Here is a 19,365-nt window from a genome sequence, read left to right on the forward strand (position 1 = left end):
ATTGTCTGAATAATTTGGGGGCTATTTTAAGAAAAAGCTAGTTCATTGCCGAAACCGGTTTGGCTCAGTGGATAGAGCGTCGGCTTGCGGACTGAAAGGTCCCAGGTTCGATTCCGGTCAAGGGCATGTACCTGGGTTGCGGGCACATCCCCGGTAGGAGATGTGCAGGAGGCAGCTGATCGATGTTTCTCTCTCATTGATGTTTCTAACTCTCTATCTCTCTCCCTTCCTCTCTGTAGAAAATCAATAAAATATATTTAAAAAAAAAAAGAAAGAAAAAAGAAAAAGCTAGTTCATTGTTCTAGTAGGGGAAGTCAACTGAAAGCTTCATGATAACAATGGGCTTTTTAGAATTAAAATTACTTCCAGATGGATGCTCACACACGTCTTTACCCTTTAAAAACTACTTAAGTATGTTACCATCTGTCTTACAGGGACTTTGAGTGGAAATCTTTACTCTTTTGTTTATATAGCTGTCGCCAAGTTTGTAACGTAAGCTACCAAAGATTTTAAGACTATAACAGTAATGTCTTTCTGTTCTCTTCTGCTGTTACTGAATGAACATACTGCAAAATAGCAAAAGGGAGTGAATGGCTAGGCTTTTTCAGGGAAATGATAGTTTGACTTTAGACATGAATTTTTCCATGTTGCAAACATTTTTGCCCTGTTTTTCCCCCCCATAATTTGTAACCCAATTTTTACAAGTGCCTTTGGGAAATATTAGAAGGAAAGAGTCTGATCTGAAGGAAATTAATAAATTATGCATGTTTTGACTTGTTCTTTCTTAATACCAATCAACACTCAGGAGCATTTTGCAACTATGCTGGAAATCTTTATCAGGGGATTTCCTTAGGCCAGAAGACCATGGGAATTTCTCAGGATTATGGCAGATATGTGAATTCCCAAGGACAACTTAGCCCAGGGGCACCTCGGAAAGTACTAAAATCTTGTCTGTGGTGCTGCTTTAGTGAATCTCCAGTCGATAAAAATGTGTCAGGCAATCATTAACGGTTTGCATGAGGCGCCCTGCCAGCTTTTTACTGTTTCACAGCTAGGAACAGGCTCTCTAGCAAGAATTTCTGAGCAATCATTATAAATTATGGCGGGGGGGGGGGGAACCAGGACAAAATATTTGCAACATGGAAAAATTCATCCCTAAAATCGAACTACCATTTCCCTGAATAAGCCTACCCACTCACTCCCTTTTTCTATTTTGGGAAGCAGCATTACTATCCATCCAGCTATCTAAGAAAGCCTGAAGTTACCCCCACTTCCTCCCACTGCCACCTCATGGCAAACCATGTGAAGACCATCTGCCTGGATGTCTTTCATGCCTATCCCCTGTCCTTTCTCCAGGGCCTTGAGTCATGGAGGAAGTCTCTATATCATCGCTCTGCCTCAGATTCCTAGAAAAAGGTTAACATTCTGGAAGGAACTCTGAGAGAGGTTTGAAACCTACATAAATCTAGAGCCTAGAGGGTATCATGCATTATGCATGCTTCACGGTGACCCTAAGAGTGTGAACTGAAATTTTGAGTTTATTTAAATCCTCTACAAATCCACACTTTCATAAAAGTGCCTGAAGTAAGGTTGGAAGCAATAGAGCATTAAAAATTAAATCAGTTTCCTCTTTGATTCTGAAGTGACCCAGGGAACTTATCCACCCAAGGGAGGAAAGGATAAAGCCCCTGCTGTGCTCCCCTAATCACCACCACATTTCTAGGTAAACTCTGAATACGCTTCAATACTAGGACAAGGGTCTGGGCACATCTGATATCCTCAGATGCAGTTAGGCAGTTTCCTCAACCTAGAACAATTCTCCAAATTAACAATGCAGAGGCGAAATGCAATATTACCACTACCACCACCACCATCGCTGCTCTTCAGGTCAGTTAAGAAAGTTGCAGCTAGAGAGAGGCGGGAGGCCCTGGTGGTGCAAGGGGAGGGGTATGTCAGGAGGCATTCCAGCCATAAAGAGGGATGGGGCTCCAAGGGCTGGCCTGGAGTGGATACTGTCAACATCTTTTGGCAAGCAGAGGCTCCGGTATAAGAACACCTGTGACCTTTGCAGCATGTGCTCAAACATACCTTGTACCTAGCAACCACGTTGGAAATGAGTGACCTATCCAATGTTCACAACAGCCTTTACAGAATAATGTTCTCAGCAAAAGTGAAAGTGAGCTGGTCATGCAGACATGGTGTCCCTCTAATGAGACAGAGTAGGAAGTGCCAGTGCCACCCATGAGGTGGTCTGGTCAAGTCACTGAACTAAGTCCATTCGAGCTATTGAATCTAACAGCTTGTTTGTAGGAACTTAGGGAATAGAGGAACAAGTTAGCCTCCAGAGCAGGGGTCCTCAAACTACGGCCCGCAGGCCACATGCAAATACAAATATTGTATTTGTTCCCATTTTGTTTTTTTACTTCAAAATAAGATATGTGCAGTGTGCATAGGAATTTGTTCATAGTTTTTTTTTAAACTATAGTCCGGCCCTCCAACGGTCTGAGGGACAGTGAACTGGCCCCCTGTTTAAAAAGTTTGAGGACCCCTGCTCCAGAGGAAGAAGCAAATGAATTCAGCGTGTAGGACAATCCCCAGGGCAAGGCATCTTGTTTCTTTTCACAAGTTAGTGCATGAAAAAGAAGATGCAAAGTGAGAGAAGCAGTGATATAAAGAGACTACAAAGAAAGAATGTGATATGGTTCATGTGATGGAGTAAATTGTGTCCCACCCAATTCATATGTTGAAGTGCTAACCCCCAAACTTTGGAATGTGACCAGAGTTGGATAGGATCTTTCAACAGGTGATTAAGTTAAAATAAGGCCATAAGGATGGGGTCATAATCTGATCTGATTGGAAATTTGGATTCACAAAGACACCAGGGATATATACATGCACAGAAGGAAGGCCATGTGAGGACACAGTGAGAAGACAGCTATTAGTAAGCTAAGGAGAGAGGCCTCAAAAGAAAGCAAACCTACTGACACCTTGATCTTTAACTTCTAGCTTCCAGACTGTGAGAGAATAAAATTTCTGTTGTTTAAGCCACTCAGTCTGTGGTATTTTGTTATAGCAAACCTAGGAAACTGATATAGTTAAGTATTAGATGACGCTGGAATATTGTAAATTTGGTTGGACATCACAAAGGTATTGCAGTTATTATAGGGATATTATATTATAGGGATATTATATACTTTAATTTTTAAATTGATTTTTAAAGAGAGAGGAAGGAGAGGGAGAGAGAGAGAAACATTGATGTGAGAGCCAAATATTGATGGGCTGCCTCCTGCATGCTCCCTACTGGGGATTGAGCCCACAACCCAGCCATGTGCCCTGACAGGGAATTTCAACCTGCAACCTTTCAGTGCACCGGACAGTGCCCAACCAGCTGAGCCACACCAGCAAGGGCTATGGATACTATATTTTTTAAGTGCGCTTATCATAAGGTTATGTTTCTTAAATGTAACATTCATTTTTACATTAACTGTCTCTAATGAGTGACATCTGTGATGATGCTTCCTATCATTACCTCTAAAATATTAGCTGGAACTACAGAAACTTATGGGCAAGGCATCCTTATTTGATCACAAATCAGAGTAGAAATTCACCCAGTGCTGCAGAAGCCCCCTTCCACTCTGGTCCAATCTACTGGGGTTCTACTAACCCATTCTGTTAGTGTTGGGAACAAGATATTTGCGGGTTGAAGAACTTTTTTTCCACCAATTGCAGCAGATGGGTCATGAAATATGTTTATGCAAATTAAGGATAATAAAAATGTACAATGTGTTCATAAGTAACTAACTAGCCTTCTCTACTCCTTAGAGGTCTGTCTGGGCAAATTTCCCCTCTACGTCTCTCTCTCTCTCTCTTTTTTTTTTTTTTTTTTACAAATTCTACTTTCTTTTCTCCATAGAAAATTCTCCATGATCCCTTAATAGATAATAGCATTGGCTCCTCAAACTTTGCCTTATGTCCATCATTAGTTAGAATTTTTCATCCATGATAATGATCCTGTTATAAATGATATGAAATAGCAAGCTCCCATCCTATTCAAAGCTTTTAGGCTATAATCTGAATCCCTGAAAGCCTCTATCATCTGAGCTCTCTTACATAAAAAAACTCTGTGCATATGATTTCCTTCTGGCCCTTCTTCATTAGCATTTTGGGGGTTTGTAGACTGTCATTACGTTTGCCTGTTAGTATGAAAAACTGGATGTTGAAATGGTAGAAAACAAAAGGAACCTTAAATTAGATAGTTGGTATGGCAAACAGATTCCTCAAAAAAACTGAAAATAGAGCTACCATATGACCCAGCAATTCCTCTCCTGGGTATATTGCTCCTATAAGAACCCCAAAAAACTCAAAAACATGTTTTTACAAAGATATATGCACCCCCATGTTCATTGCAGAATCATACACAGTGGCTAAGACATGGAGAGAATCAAGGTGCCCTTTGATACAGGACTGGATAAAGAAGTTGTGGTACATATACACAATGGAATACTACTCAGCCTTAAGAAAAGATGAAATACTGCCATTTGAGACAACCTTGAGAATATTATGCTAAGTTAAACAAATCAGGCAGAACAAGCTAAGAACCATATGATTTCACTCATATGTGGGAGATAAGACTGAAATTTGTGGACATAAACAGCAGGGTGGTGGTTGCCAGAGGGAAGGAGGTAGGGAGGTGGGGGATGAAGGGAGCCTAAAACATGGTGACGGAAGAAGATTTGACTTTGGGTGGTGGGCGCACAGTGCAATGTATAGAGCTTGTAACATAGAAATCCACACCTGAAACCTATGTGATCCTATTAACCAATGTCATCCTAGTAGATTTAATTAAAACATTAAAATAAAAAGAAAAAAAAACACCCTCTGTGACTAGAACAGTACTAAGCCCATATTGTACACAGCATGGCAGCATGCAGCATGTTGGGGTGGGGGTTGGGTAGGGTAAGAATAAAATTTTTAAAGTTACTAGTAAAAACATTTTTTTTTTTTAAATAAAAGAAGTAGCCCTGGCTGGTTTAGGCTCAGTAGATAGAGCGTCAGCCTGCGGACTGAAGGGCCTCGGGTTCGATTCCAATCAAAGGCACATGCCTGAGTTGCAGGCTGGATCCCCAGTAGGGGGCGTGCAGGGGGCAGTCGATCAATGATTCTCTCTCATCATTGATGTTTCTATCTCTCTCTTCCCTCTCTGAAATCAATAAAAATATATTTTAAAGCCGGAACCGGTTTGGCTCAGTGGATAGAGCGTCGGCCTGCGGACTGAAGGGTCCCGGGTTCGATTCCGGTCAAGGGCATGTACCTTGGTTGCGGGCACATCCCCGGTGGGGGGGTGTGCAGGAGGCAGCTGATCGATGTTTCTAACTCTCTATCTCTCTCCCTTCTTCTCTGTAAAAAATCAATAAAATATATTTAAATATATATATATATATTTTAAAAAATAATGAAGGAAGTAATATTTGAAAAAAATAAAAAAATTAGATACTTGGATTTTATCTTCCATAGTAGATTGTCTTTAATTAGATTATTGGTTTGTCTTTTTTTCTTGGGAGTACACTATTTCTCTAAGAAATCACACGGTTATTGGTTGAACTTTATACTTACTTTCATATAGCTTGCTCCCTATAAGAACCTAGTAAAACTCCACACTTACATTTAGGTTCCAGTTGAAAGGTAGGAAAAGGTTTTCTGTAAAAGACTAGAGAGTAAGTAGCCATTGCAGGCCATATGGTCTCTATTGCAACTACTCAACTCTGCCTCTATTAGTGCAAAAGCAGTCACAGACATCATGAGAATGAGTGAGTGTGGCTGGGTTCCACTGAAACTTAATGGACACTGAAATTTTAGTTTTGTAAAATGATCCTGCATCATGTAATACTATTCTTTTTAAAACTTCCCACCCAACAATTTAAAAATATAAAACTTGAGCTTCTGTGTTGGTGAACATATCCAGGTGCGGGGAGGATGGAGCCCCCAGAGATGGCATGGGAGCTTCTTGTCCCTCCCCCAGACCTTGCCCCATGTATGGCTTCCTTTGGCTGTTCCTGAGTTACTAATGCACCCCACTCCCCCTACACACACACACACACACACACACTCCAGGCAAGAATGGTGAATCCTGCCAGCAGGCTGCCTGCCTTTGGATTCAAACTGCAGCTCTTCCCTGCGTCCCCAGCCTGCTTGCCTACCTCATCAAGATTTTGGACTTGCCAAGTTTCCACAATTGTGTGAGCCAATTCCTCAAAATAAATCCCTGTCTCTATAAATAAAATAAATAAATAAAAATGTTTAAAAATGTGAAAACTATTCTTAGTGCTCAGGCCATATAAAAACAGGCCGTGGTCTGGATTTGGCTCACGTGCCTTAGTTTGCTGATGTCTGTAATAAATACATAGAACATTTTAGTAGATTATTTACAGTTTTAGTAAAGGAAGTGCACCTTCTAAGGTGGTAGTAATATCCCATTGATTATACTAAAGAATTTCCCACCACACCTCATGAATATTTAGTATACCACCATGTAGCAAGCTACATCTCAGAAATACATAATCTAACAAATTCACATTTCTGCCTCTAGCCCAGGCCAAGCCCTTCGTTTCAAAACACATCAGTCCAATTGCCTACTTGCTGCCACAACTGGAGCTCTCGTGGACATCTCAGACCTTAGGGTCTAAAATAGACTCTAGATCTAGTCTCCTTTCCTTCCCCTTTTGTTTCTTCTCCAGTCATCTCCAAGTCTATACACAGTGCCCACATCCTCGGAGTCACTCTGATTCCTCTCTGCATCTTACTCATTAGCAAGCTTGCCAGATCTCCAGAGTGGACGCTGTCATGCATGCTCACTTCTCTCCAACTCCACTGCCCCTCCAGCTCAGTTTGACACCTTGCCTGGGCTGCTACAATGAGCCCCCAATCCACCCTCTTCTGCTCTACCCACCACCGATTTTCCACTATAGTGGCAGCGTTGAGCAGTTGCAAAAGAGACCATATGTCCCACAAACTAAAATAGTGATTTAAAATAGAACCCAGATTCTGTTAGTCCACTGTGGCCTTCAGTGGCAATCCATGACACCAGAATAATATTTGCCGCTCCCCCCCCCCCCCGCCCCCTTAACATTTACTTTTTACCAGAGCCTTCTTTCTCCAGTTTTTCAACTAATGCTCAGTCTTCCCTTTGTCTACATGGGCAGACGTAGTAGTACTCACACCTTACTCAGATTTAACTTGTGAAATTATTCTGTGGAGCAGATTTCAAGATTCCATTTTATCTACATCAGAGGTTGTGTGATGTGCCCAATGTCTCAAAGTATGCCCCCCAACAGACTTGAATCTGCCCAGGCTGGGATCCATCCACCACCCTTGCTCTTAACACCACAGCTGTGCACAGGCCATGACTAGACAGATTTGCGTTATTTTTGGATGCCCATCAGGGGGAATGTCTCTGCAGTCCTTTTCCCAGCAGGGCTGCTGCTAATTAAAATGGACTAATAAAAACTCCAGTGCATCACCTTGCTTCCGCACTGCCTTAGTGTTCTCAAGACAGGCCTCTGGGGGCTAAGCTGATGGGATGTTTTTGTCTGCTTGTTCCTAGGGTGTGTGTGAGAGAATTTTTGTTCCTCAAGGTTTTGGTTTTCTACAGTTTATGCCAAAATATCTACTACATTTTAAGACCCCATCCCCCTGGGCATGAAGTATTAAATAGCTAGATTAAATAGCTAGATATGTTGAACAAACATCTAAAATTAAAATTTTTTTTTAAAGAATTAACATGTTTAATGGTTTTACATTTTGGACTATCTATAGGGAATTATATCTATTTGATAGTTGCTCTCTATCTTTCTCTCTCTCACTCATTAATCCTCACCCAAGGATACTTTTTCCCATTGATTTTTAAAGAGAGTGGAAGGGGAAGGGAGAGACAGACAGAGAAACATCAATGTAAGAAGCATATGGATACGCGGCCCCGACTGGGCTAGTGGATTGAGCCTGCAACCATGGTACACCCCCTTGACTGGAATCAATCTCTTGACCTTTTGGTCCGCAGGCCGATGAGAAAAAACAGCCCAACTGGCATGGCTCAGTGGTTGAGCATCGACCTAGGAACTAGAAGGTCATGGTTTGATTCCCTGGGAGGGCATATGCCTAGGTTGCTGCTCAATCCTTAGTAGGGGGTGTACAGGGGGCAGCTGATCAATGATTCTCTCTCATCATTGATATTTCATCTCTCTCCTCCTCTCCCTTTCTCTGTGAAATCAATAAAAATATTTTAAAAAGAGAGAAAACAGATAAGAAGCAATATCTGAAGAGATATTGAGTGAAAATTTTCCATAATGATGAAAGCTATCAATCCACAGACATAAGAAACTCAGTGAATAGAAAGAAGGTCAAATATAAAACCACACCTAGCCACATTATATTCAAATTGTGGCAAGCCAAAAACCAAGAGAAAAAATTTAAATCAAATTGTGGCAAGCCATAAATTTGTGCAGAACCTCACGAAAACTAATGAGACCCTCGATGCTACGATAAAGAAATTAGAAAGTAAGCGTACACGGACTGAAATAAAGAATATTATACCCAATAGCAGACCAGAGGAGCACAATAATCAAACAAAAGATTCGACAAAAAACACCCAATTGGAAAAGCAAAATGAAAAAAGAATCCGAAAGTGTGAAGATAGTGTAAGGAGCCTCTGGGACAGCTTTAAGCGGTCTAATATCAGAATTATTGGAGTGCCAGAAGATGAGAGACAGCAAGATATTGAAAACCTATTTCAAGAAATAATGGCAGAAAACTTCCCCCATCTGGAGAAAGAAATGGACTTACAGGTCCAAGAAGCACAGAGAACCCCAAACAAAAGGAATCCAAAGAGGACCACACCAAGACACATCATCATTAAAATGCCAAGAGCAAAAGACAAAGAGAAAATCTTAAAAGCAGCAAGAGAAAGAGGCTCAATTACCTACAAGGGAATACCCATACGACTGTCAGCTGATTTCTCAACAGAAACTTTGCAGGCCAGAAGGGAATGGCAAGAAATATTCAAAGTGCTGAATACCAAGAACCTACAACCAAGATTACTTTATCCAGCAAAGCTATCATTCAGAATTGAAGGTCAGATAAAGAGCTTCACAGATAAGGAAAAGCTAAAGGAGTTCATCACCGCCAAACCAGTATTATATGAAATGCTGAAAGGTATCCTTTAAGAAGAGGAAGAAGAAGAAAAAGGTAAAGATACAAATTATGAACAACAAACATGCATCTATCAACAAATGAATCTAAGAATCAAGTGAATAAATAACCTGATGTACAGAATGAACTGGTGATTATAATAGAATCAGGGACATAGAAAGGGAATAGACTGACTATTCTTGGGGGGAAAAGGGGTGTGGGAGATGCGGGAAGTGACTGGACAAAAATCATGCACCTATGGATGAACACAGTGGGTGGGGAGTGAGGGTGGAGGGTGGGGTGGGAGCTGGAAGGAGGGGAGTTATGGGGGGAAAAAAGAGGAACAAATGTAATAATCTGAACAATAAAGATTTAATTAAAAAAAAAAATTGTGGCAAGCCAAAAACAAAGGGAAGAAATTTTAAATCAGCCAAATGAAAAAGACATGTTGCTTTCAGAGAAGCATGACATTCTATAGAAACTATAGAAGTCAGAAGATAATGGAATGAGAGTGTACAGTCAAGGCACAGATTGGGATTTGCAACACACACATACACACACACACATGCATACAGATTTTGGACAACAATTTATATCCCAAATGTATAAAGAACTCTTATAAATCAATAAGAAGACAGACAACACAAAGGGAAAATGGGCCAAAGAAATGTAGTTTATAATAGGAGATATACAAATGGCCAAAAAAAGGTGCTCAGCATCATTAGTAAGCATTAGAAATAAAAATTAGCCCTAACTGGTTTGGCTCAGTTGATAGAGTGTCGGACTGTGGACTGGAGGGTCCCAGGTTCGATTCCAGTCAAGGGCATGTACCTTGGCTGTGGGCACATCCCCAGAAGGAGGTGTGCAGGAGGCAGCTGATCGATGTTTCTCTCTCATCGATGTTTCTAACTATCTCTCTTCCTTCCTCTCTGTAAAAAAATCAGTAAAATATATTTTTTATAAAAATTAAAGCCACAATGATGTACCTTTACACAGACAAGAGAATGACCAAAACTAAATGAATTGACAATTCTAAATGCTGATGAGGATATGAAGATTTTACATATATATAAATTTAATCTTGGTTCCAAGGAGCATAAAAACAGTCTGAGAAACTGACTATATCTAATAAAGATAAACATATACTGAATGTGTTACTCAGTAATTTCACTCCTGGGAATCCAATGGAAATAAGGGCGTATGTTTATCAAAAGACATGAATAAGACTGTTTATATTAGCATTATTCATAGTAGCCCACACTAGAAACAACTCAAGTGTCCTTTGGTAGTGCAATGGATAAATGAATGGTATGTATTCACACAAGGGAGCACTGGACAGCATTGAAAAATCAGAATACATGCAACAACAGTGAGCAATCTCAAAAGCATAATGCTGAGCTCAAGAACCCAATGCAAAGCATATGTACTGTATAATTCCATATCAGGTTCAAAAACTGGCCCAACTGAAATATGGTTTGAGAACTTATAAGAAGAGTTACCTGTGGGAGGAAGCAGGAGGGGGATCTTATGGATATTGGTTAAACATATCCTGTATCTGGTTCTAGAGCAGTGGTGAGTGATCCTGTGGCCCCTCCCCTCCAACCCTTGGGAGACATATGGCAAAGTCTGGAGACATTTTTGGTTGTCACATCTAGGGAGGGGTGCTACTGGCATCTAGTGGGTAGAAGATAGGGATTCTGCTAAACGTCCTACAGGGCACAGGACAGTCCCCACAACAAGGAGATAGTCAATCCAAACATGTCAATAAATCTGAGGTTGAGAAATCCTGATCTAAAGGATGGCTACATAGGGTTTAGTTATGTAAAGTTTATTAACCTGTACACTTTAAGTTAAAACTCCAATAAGCAAAGTCAAAACAATTCAGAATAAAAAACACCTACAGCTCCTCACTGAAAGTTAGCAAACTTGTGTAGAAACTTCATTTCAGTTTTATGATACCCTAATTTATTAAACAGTCCCAATAATCTGAATTTTCCAGGAATTACATTGTCAGGAAGAACAAAACTCTTTATGTATAGCCCCCATTAAATGCAAAGAGGTATCTATGCCTTTATCTATAGCAGAAGATATATAAATTACTATCTAGTTATCACTAGAAATGGGTAGTTGTAGAAACACAAAAAGGCATAGGTTAAAGTCCACACATCGGGGATTCTCTTGGGGCCATCAGAGGGTAAATAGAGAAAAATGTACCTTTAAACAGTAGTTTAATCTTGGTTCCAAGGATAATAACTTCTTACCCTTAATCAGCAACAAATTAAGAAATATATTCCCTTAAATCGCATTATCGCCCCACCCTGAGAAATAAAAGTCTTACAAAGGGTGGGGTGAGGCATAGGTTGCACCATTCTTTCCACTGTCTTGCATAAATGGAGCAACCATATAAGACTATGTTGATTTAGCCATACAGCCCTAGGAGGGTTAGAAGTGCTGGGTGTTGTAGCCTTAGAACGGCAGTACAAACTACAAGCTCTTGAGCAAATACTGTTCATTTAGTGTCAGAGGTGACAGAGGCACAAATGGAGACAAACCAGAGAACAAGGTATTCTCCTCTAGTTCACTAGCTGTACTAGGTGTATGCTGTTCAACTCAGGATCTTGTGAAGTCGAACTGCTGGGTAATTTTGCATGAGATGTCGTTGTCAAACATTAAAATACTGAAGTACTTAAAAAGGATTTTACAATTCAGAGTAAAATTAAATATTAAGTAGATAATGAGCATTCCAAAACCAGAAAGTTTAACTGGCTTTAATAACTTAGAAACATTGAGATAACTCAAGTAAAATATCACAGCTGGGCAACAGAGCATATTACTCATATTTCACAAATGATTTCCCAATGCAAACAGCTAGAATCTAATCAACTGGATTAGAATCAAGGTAAGTTGTCCTATGCATGCATAATCATGTAATATTATCTTCAGCACTCAGTCACATCCAACTTTATTGTAAATGGCTGCTGCAAAAGCCCACTCAATCACACTATGAACTGACTCACTCCATGCAGTGTTGTCCAAACTCTTGAGCTGCTCAAGGTAACATTCCGGAACCATCTCAGATAGTGCCGGGTAGTCAGTGACTCACACTTATTGTACTAAATGCTAAGCTCTGACTCAGAGTCAACCCTATTAGTTGCTGACTGACACTGTATGTATTTGAAAAGAAGCTCACATTGTGAGTCACCTGGTAGTGCACTGAAAACCAATATTCCCAACTGGACAGTGATTCACATTATAATCATTTTGGGGCCTGACTTAACTCACATAATTTCAAAACTCAATTCTGCTGAACTGACTTGGGAGCATGCTAGAAAGTCACTCCCCGTTTAATGCCCTGCATTTCTGTCTAGGAACATGTGGTGGGTGTACAGAGATACAAAGTCAAGGATAAGACATCCGGTTTATGCACTAAAGAAAAATCAAGGTTTCCTGCTTCAAGGATGCAGGCACAGTTCCTAGAAATGCCTTTTCTGGAAGACACCATTCCTATAAATAACTTTGCAAAACCACATACTCACTTGAAAGGTTCTGCCATAGAATTCCTGAACTGCTCACGTGAGGGCTTGGACCTTTAAGCCACTGCATCTGTCTGTATTAGGTGAATGTCACTGCCACATGCAGGAATGAAAGAACACTAGGATTAAAGAAACTGCTATTCAAGTGCCTGGAATGAAACCAGTAACCAGGTTGTTGCTCTAAAATAAGAAAGTTTTTTTTCATGTTCACTCTTGCTTGTCCACAAAATCTAGAATAATAAAATATCATTCTTTATAATTGTTGAAGGCCTTTCCTAAAAAGTTCTTTTTACAGGAAAGACCTTCTAAGCCAGTAGGGAGATTTTAAAATTTTAAGGAAAGCTCAAAAATGATTTTTTTAAATGTAAAACTGTTACAAGGGATTAATAGAATATGCAACCAAATGTATATTCCAGTGAGACCTTAAATTCTAATGCTGGCTCTGCCTCTAGCTTGATCTATGACCTTACCTTACCTTAGGCAAGTCATGCGGTCACATCTTCTGCTGTGAGGGACCATGAGGAAGCTGTGGGACAACAGTAGCCGCATCGCTGCCTGGTCTCACTTATGTTGGAGTTAACACGTTTGTATATTTTCCTGTATATAATACCTCTGATTTCCTATTTGCTAAAAGTTCATCAGTTTGTAGGAAATCATCAGTGTGGTGCTGAAGAGCCCTGGGGAGTGACTCAGAAGACCTAATTCTAATGCTGTTTCAGCCCCCATTTAGCTGGAAATCTCTGGCCTGGGCCCTCGACCTTTCTGAATGTTTCCTCATGTGTAAAGTGAAGGAGTTGAAATTAGTAACCTGACTTTTATCATTCAGTATTCTTTTTTAAAAAATATAGTTTTATTGATTGCAGAGAGGAAGGGAGAGGGAAAGAAAGATAGAAACATCAATGATGAGAGCGAATCATTGATTGGCTGCCTCAGATTGAGGATCCAGCCTGCAACCCAGGAATGTGCCCTGACCTGGAATCGAACCATCACCTCCTAGTTAATAGGTCTATGCTCAACCACTGAGCCATGCAGGCTAGACAGTATTCTTGATATCAAGGGCATTTTGGCTAAAATGTTTGAAATGATCTTAAGAGATGTCAGCATTTCTAGCTGAAGGTACAATATTTTCATGTAGATGTTGGGTTTTTGTATAGACCATATCCTAATGTGTATTTTTTATGCATATCTGTTTTTACAAAGTGAAATATATTCAAGGTTAGAGATAATTTTCTTAAAATGATGTTTAAATCTTATATGGAAATATTTCATAATTATTTAAAAGGTTCCAGAAGATGTAGAAATGCATTGTTTTTAAATTTAGATTCTGACATAGAAAGTATTTACTGTTTTTTCTAATTTTCATGATGGACATCCACTTCATTATATGCATTTTCCCCTTCTCATTTTTATATTTCGAAGTTTACTTGGCTAATTTAGCATCAACATAATAATAGTAATAAAAGCTTGTGTTTGGTATATACCAGAATTCTACTATATTAATTTACTGAATTCTGGCAGCTACCCTATGAGGTAGGAACTTTTATTATCCCCAGTTTGCTGATGACAAAACTAAGGCACCTAGAGGTTAAGTAACTTGCCTAAGGTCACACAGCTAGGCTGGAATTTGAAACCAATCACACAGCCCAGGACTCCTACCCATTAGGCAGTATTGCCTCTCATATGAGTTGCTGATATGTGACACCAAAGATGCCATTTAATGAACAGAAGATAAACAGGATGAAGCCCCGTATAAAATTAGGTTATGAGCAAAAAGTAAGACTTTACAGAGCCATTTTATTACACGCGTCCTTACCAAGTCCTGGGAGGGATTCAGGCTGTTTTGTGAACGCGGACAGTTGTTTAGTTAATTCCACAATCTGGAACCCCTAGAAGTGAAATGAAGGCCCCATATACGACTGTGCCCCCAGGAGGAGGGCTGACCACAGGACGGCGACTGGAAAATGGTGCAGGAGCTCCCTGCTCGCCACACTCGCCCGGCAGTGCTAAGTCCCAGTGGGCAAGTAACTGCTTCTGCTACCCAGTGGGCGAGAGGAGGTGGACAAAAAGCAATTGGCCTCCGCCAGATGCTGAGAAGCAAGGGATGTGAGGAGACGCTCTCCTTCTCCATGATAGAAACTGTATTCGCGGTCACTCCTCCAGCCAGTGGGTCGCAGGTGGCGCGGCTGCGGCAGCAGCACCCCGGGATCCCAGGCAACGCCTCCTCTCCTAGCTGCGGGCATTCCTCTCCTCCGCGCCCCGCCCGCCGCTGGGGTAGCTCGCGGGTCCTGGCTACTCGCCTGGGCTCTCCTCCCGACCCGCGCGCCGCCTCTCCCCCGAGGCCCTTTCCCCGCCCACTCCCCCAAACGCGGGGGGGACGGCGGGCACCCAGACCTCCCCCGGCAAACGCCCACCCCGCCGGGCGCACCGCCTCTTCCCAGGCCCCTCCCCTGCAATAGTGGCGAGGAAGTCAGCGCACACCGACCCCCAAAAGCCCACCTTCCTCCCTGAGCGCCACTTTTCCTTAGGTTCCTCTCTCCCCCACCGCCCCTTCCAGTCTCCAAGGCTGGACGCCCAGGATCGTTCCAACTTCCTAAGAGCAACTCCAAGCGTGCGGGAGAGAGTCAGTTACCTGAGTTTGTTCAAGAAATACACCCGCGACACCCGCTCCTAAAACGCCTAGGCGCGGGTTCAAGAGCGTCAATGCGGACCCCGAGTCACACCCACCCAGGTCCGTGTGCGGGGGCCCTTTCCTGGCCCTGCTCCTCGGGTTCTCGCCTGCGTTGCGCTTCCCCTAAAGGGAGGTTCTGCGATTCAGGGAGTGTCTCCTCTTCCCTTCCACCTGCGCTCAACCAGCCCGCCTCCGGCTCCCGGCCCCTTCCCAGTCCTCGCCGTCCGGGGAGAACGCCCACGTTTCCACCCGCCTGGAGTTCCCCAAAGACACTGCGGGTGCCCATATGCATTCAGGCCTCAAGGGCTAGGCGCCGCGCCCCGCACCCACTCACTGACCCCAGGCCATAAGAGGCTGAAAACGGCTTACGCCCAGGCAGACCCGATGGAACTTGATTCTGGTGGCTAGACTTCCCCCCTGGAGACACCGGCACACCCTAAAGCCACACACCTCCCTAATACGCGCTGACTATTGAGCCCGGCTGTACCCGCGGAGCAGGCGACAGACCCGCACCCGCTCGCGCCATGTGGCCAGGCTGAGCGCTCCAGGTGTTGGCCCGCGCGCGCGCCCGGCTTGGTCAGGGCCACTTCCCGGCCCGAGGTCTTAGGGCGAGCCGGAGAGGTAGACGGGAGGTTTAGGAAGCTGGGTACTCACGATTCCACCTTCCGCCTGGAGAGCCCGAGGGGAAGCTCCGGCAGGCTCGCCTCGGTCGGCCGTGGGTATTATTACTACTACTATTATTCTTGTTTAAATAATACCAAATGATGTCCTTTCCACGTTGGCGACTGCTCTCTCCGGCTTTCCTCTTCCTCTGGCTCTGGGTCTTTCCTCTCGCCCACTTCTCCCTCCCTCTCCCTCTCGCGGCAATGCCTCCTTCCCCAGCGGGTAATCCCAGGTCTCACCACCTCCCTCTGGCGGCCGCTCGCTCCGCTGCGGTGGGCTGGCGAGGGGTCGCTCCAGGCCCCACGCGGGACCCAATCCACGCCCGGACCGTAGCCTCCGTCCTTTAGCCCGGTATTGGGAAGTGATGAGAGTGTGGGTGCGAAGCAAGGCGGGCGCCGAGGGTATTAGCAGAGTCCCCCTCTGTGATCCCTACGCGCAGAGGCCCAGTGAGACCCCAGCGTGCGGGATGCGTGCTCCAACCTTGCGAATGAAGAGAGAGGTGCGTGTGTCGGGGATGCGCCGCACAAGGAGGGATTGCTCAGTCCCTGGAAAATCTTGCGGTGGATTGCCCCGCCTCTGGAGGGCAGCCTCCTACCTTCTCCCTTTCCCAGGGTGCTCCTTGGAGCTCTCCACCTCGGTGCAGCCTCCGTCTCTAGCTGTCCCACCCGCGCTGGGAAGGGGGCTCCGCGCCCACTCTCGGCTAGCGGGAGCCAGAGGCTCCACCTATTGGGCGTGGGGGGTGGGGTGGGGACGACGGCAGGAAGGGCTATCTCCCGGCTCCGGATCCTGCCGAGACCCTCCGCAGCCTCCCGCCGTTCCCAGGGGACTCGAGAATCCGGGATAAGGGAGGGGTGGGGGCCCGAGAGCGGAGGAAGAACCTTGTCGCCAGCTCTGCGGGCACGGATCGCCGAGCGTCCCTATGGTCCCCAGGTTGCCCTCGGGAGCGAGATGCAGTTGGGCTGCCGGGGCCATGCGCCCGAGCTCCAAGGGCTAAACTGAAGCTGGGAGCTGACCTGACACAAAAATAACATCACGTCATTTCCTCCCCGGCCTCTCCAGCCCGCAGCAGCCGGAGGGCAGGGGAGTGGGCTTGCAAGAAGGGGGCGGAGGCCCCTTTGAGGGAGGCTGGGAGGAGGGGGAGGAAAGCGACGCGCTGAGAACCAGAGTTTGAGAAGCAGCCTCAGGAAGGATCAGGGCTTCCTCCCGCTTCCAAGGACCCTGGAAGTCAATGGCCCAGGAAAAAGTAGCTCCGAGGGTTTCCCGAAGGGAGGGGTGTCAGGCAAGTCACTGGCGACTTTTTCTGGAACGTGCTCAGCCTGTCTCTGCTTGCTGGCCTGGCCGGAGCCCCTGTTGGACCCGCGTGGAGTGGCTCAGTGGGGGTTAGGAAGGAGCTGGGGATGAGGCCAGGGTTGGGCACGGTGGAGTCAACGGTACTCACGGGCGTGGACGAGCGCTGCCCAGCGCTGGCATCCTCTTCCCGGGGCGACCGTCCCCCTGAGGGTCGGCCAGGCAGTGTCAGAGCTGCCCCGAGCACGAGCGAGAGGCGACTACGCCGCTCCTCGCGCCCTGGAGCGAGTCCAGCCACTGGCAGGGAGGGAAGCAGGAGAGAGAAGTCCGGGCGCCGCTGGAGAGCCTCAGGAGGGGGTCTCCGGAGCAGGTGAGAGAAGAGGCGCGCGAGGTTGGAGAGCGTGCTAGAAAGGAGGCTGAGCAGCTTCGGGGCCGCGGGTGAATCTGGGATCTGTGCAGGGCCGGAGAAGGGAAGGGCGAGAGGTGGGGGAAGGAAACAAAACCAGCACACCATTACTGATGGGCCCAGCCAAATACAGACTGGAGAAAACGTGCACTGGGTGCCATTTATTACAGCACTAGAGGCCCGATGCAAGAAATTCGTGCAAGGGGCTTGGCCCTCGCAGCCCCGGCTTTCTCTGGAAGGACGACTGGTAGGTCATTCGGCTGTTCAGTCTAATTAGCATATTTGCTCTTTATTATATAGGATTACTTTGGGGATGCTAGAGAAGGTTGGCGAGAGCAAAAGGAAAGGTCTTTCCCCTTACTTTCCTTTCCCCACTTTCTTCCCTCTTTCTTCACTTTCCTCTCTCCCTCCTCCCCTCTTTCTAACTCTGCACTATTCAAAGTGTGGTCCTTGGAGCAGCAGCTTCGCTAACAAGGACTTGTTAAAAATGCAGAAACGTTCAAAATGCAGAATCATGGACTCTACCAGACCTACTGCATCGTTAACATTCTCAGGAGGTTCGGTAAATGTGAAATGCAGTGTATAGAAGGGTCTGTGTGCACATCTCTTGATTCTTTAGAATTTGGGTGAAAATCTCCTAGTTCACTTTTGCATCTCTTGCTCTTCAATCTCTCATCCCCTCTCTTTCTCTGTCCTTTACCAGGTAGAACTCTACCCTCCAGAGGTACAGAGGTGGAATTGGTTACCAATTTCCATTGGGAGAGGTGTCTGGGATTCCAGATCCATCTCGTGCTGGAGGGAGAAAGGGCCTGGCTGAACTGACTTTTGTTGTGCTGGGTGGGGTCGGTGGGATGGCAGACCAGAGCTGTGCTGGGTCCCTTAGGTGTACACGCTGCAGGTACTCTTCACACACTTCGTGTGTCCATCTTATTCTCCAGAACACAGGCCTTTCCACCTTCCACTTGTTGCTTAGGAGACCTAAGCAGCCAGGGTGAAGATAAGATCCTTACTTTTTTCCCCCCCTTGGAAAGTAAAGGGAAGCGTTAATTTAGAAGTTAGAAGTCCAGCGTCCTGGGCTCAGACTTGCAACCAACTTGACCAAGAGACTCACCTTGGGAAAGTCTCTTTACTCTTTGAGACTATCCGGTTCATTTATAAAGCAAAGGGATTGAACTCGGCGGTTTTTTAAGGTCACCTGCCTTATCTAGGCTCTCATTTTTGAAAAGCTCTCAGGACTTCTTGGTCCACTAACATTTAGTGAAGTTTCAAACCGGAATCTAGCTCAGCCAATCCAAACAGCCTCCTCAAGCAAAACAAAAAGGCACTTTAATCTGATTGTGAAAAGCTGGAGTGGCCCTTGCCAAGAAAAATGGAGGTGGAGGAGGGAAGCAGGGAATAAAAGTGGCAGGAAGGCTGGGCTCGCGCGAGGGGGCGAGGCGCGCGTGGCGTGGCGTGGCGTGGCGCCGTCTCCAGGGCACAGCGGCCGCTCTCCAGGGTCCTGAAGACGGCTTGGCGCGGTTCCACCGCTCTGCAGTCGCCAAGTCCCCCATGTTTTCTTTCCTTGGTGGAAGTTTTGTGGGAAGCGATTGTCAAGAGGGAGGGAGGAAACCTAGCAACCCATTCTCATT

At 44.9% G+C, this 19,365-nt stretch overlaps 1 protein-coding gene across 6 annotated transcripts in view; it reads right to left on the reverse strand.

Moving 5' to 3' along the window:
- Positions 1–19,365, reverse strand: part of RGS20 (regulator of G protein signaling 20) — a 45,317-nt gene that overhangs the window by 13,371 nt on the left and 12,581 nt on the right. Inside the window, exon 3 of one of the 6 annotated variants that reach the window (XM_070392685.1) lies at positions 17,483–17,792. The exons of 1 other annotated variant lie outside the window; for it this stretch is intronic. In XM_070392685.1, the coding sequence (XP_070248786.1) occupies positions 17,483–17,792 (310 nt within the window). Of the gene's footprint in view, positions 1–14,526; positions 14,593–16,035; positions 16,228–16,922; positions 17,008–17,482; positions 17,793–19,365 lie in introns of those variants that run through there. 4 more of the 6 variants (XM_070392682.1, XM_070392684.1, XM_070392681.1 and 1 more) reach the window with 4 other exon arrangements.

This window comes from Myotis yumanensis, unplaced genomic scaffold (genome assembly GCF_028538775.1).
Source record: "Myotis yumanensis isolate MYYU_CA2020_CCGP unplaced genomic scaffold, mMyoYum1.0.hap1 SCAF_15, whole genome shotgun sequence".
In the NCBI taxonomy this organism is placed as follows: domain Eukaryota; kingdom Metazoa; phylum Chordata; class Mammalia; order Chiroptera; family Vespertilionidae; genus Myotis; species Myotis yumanensis.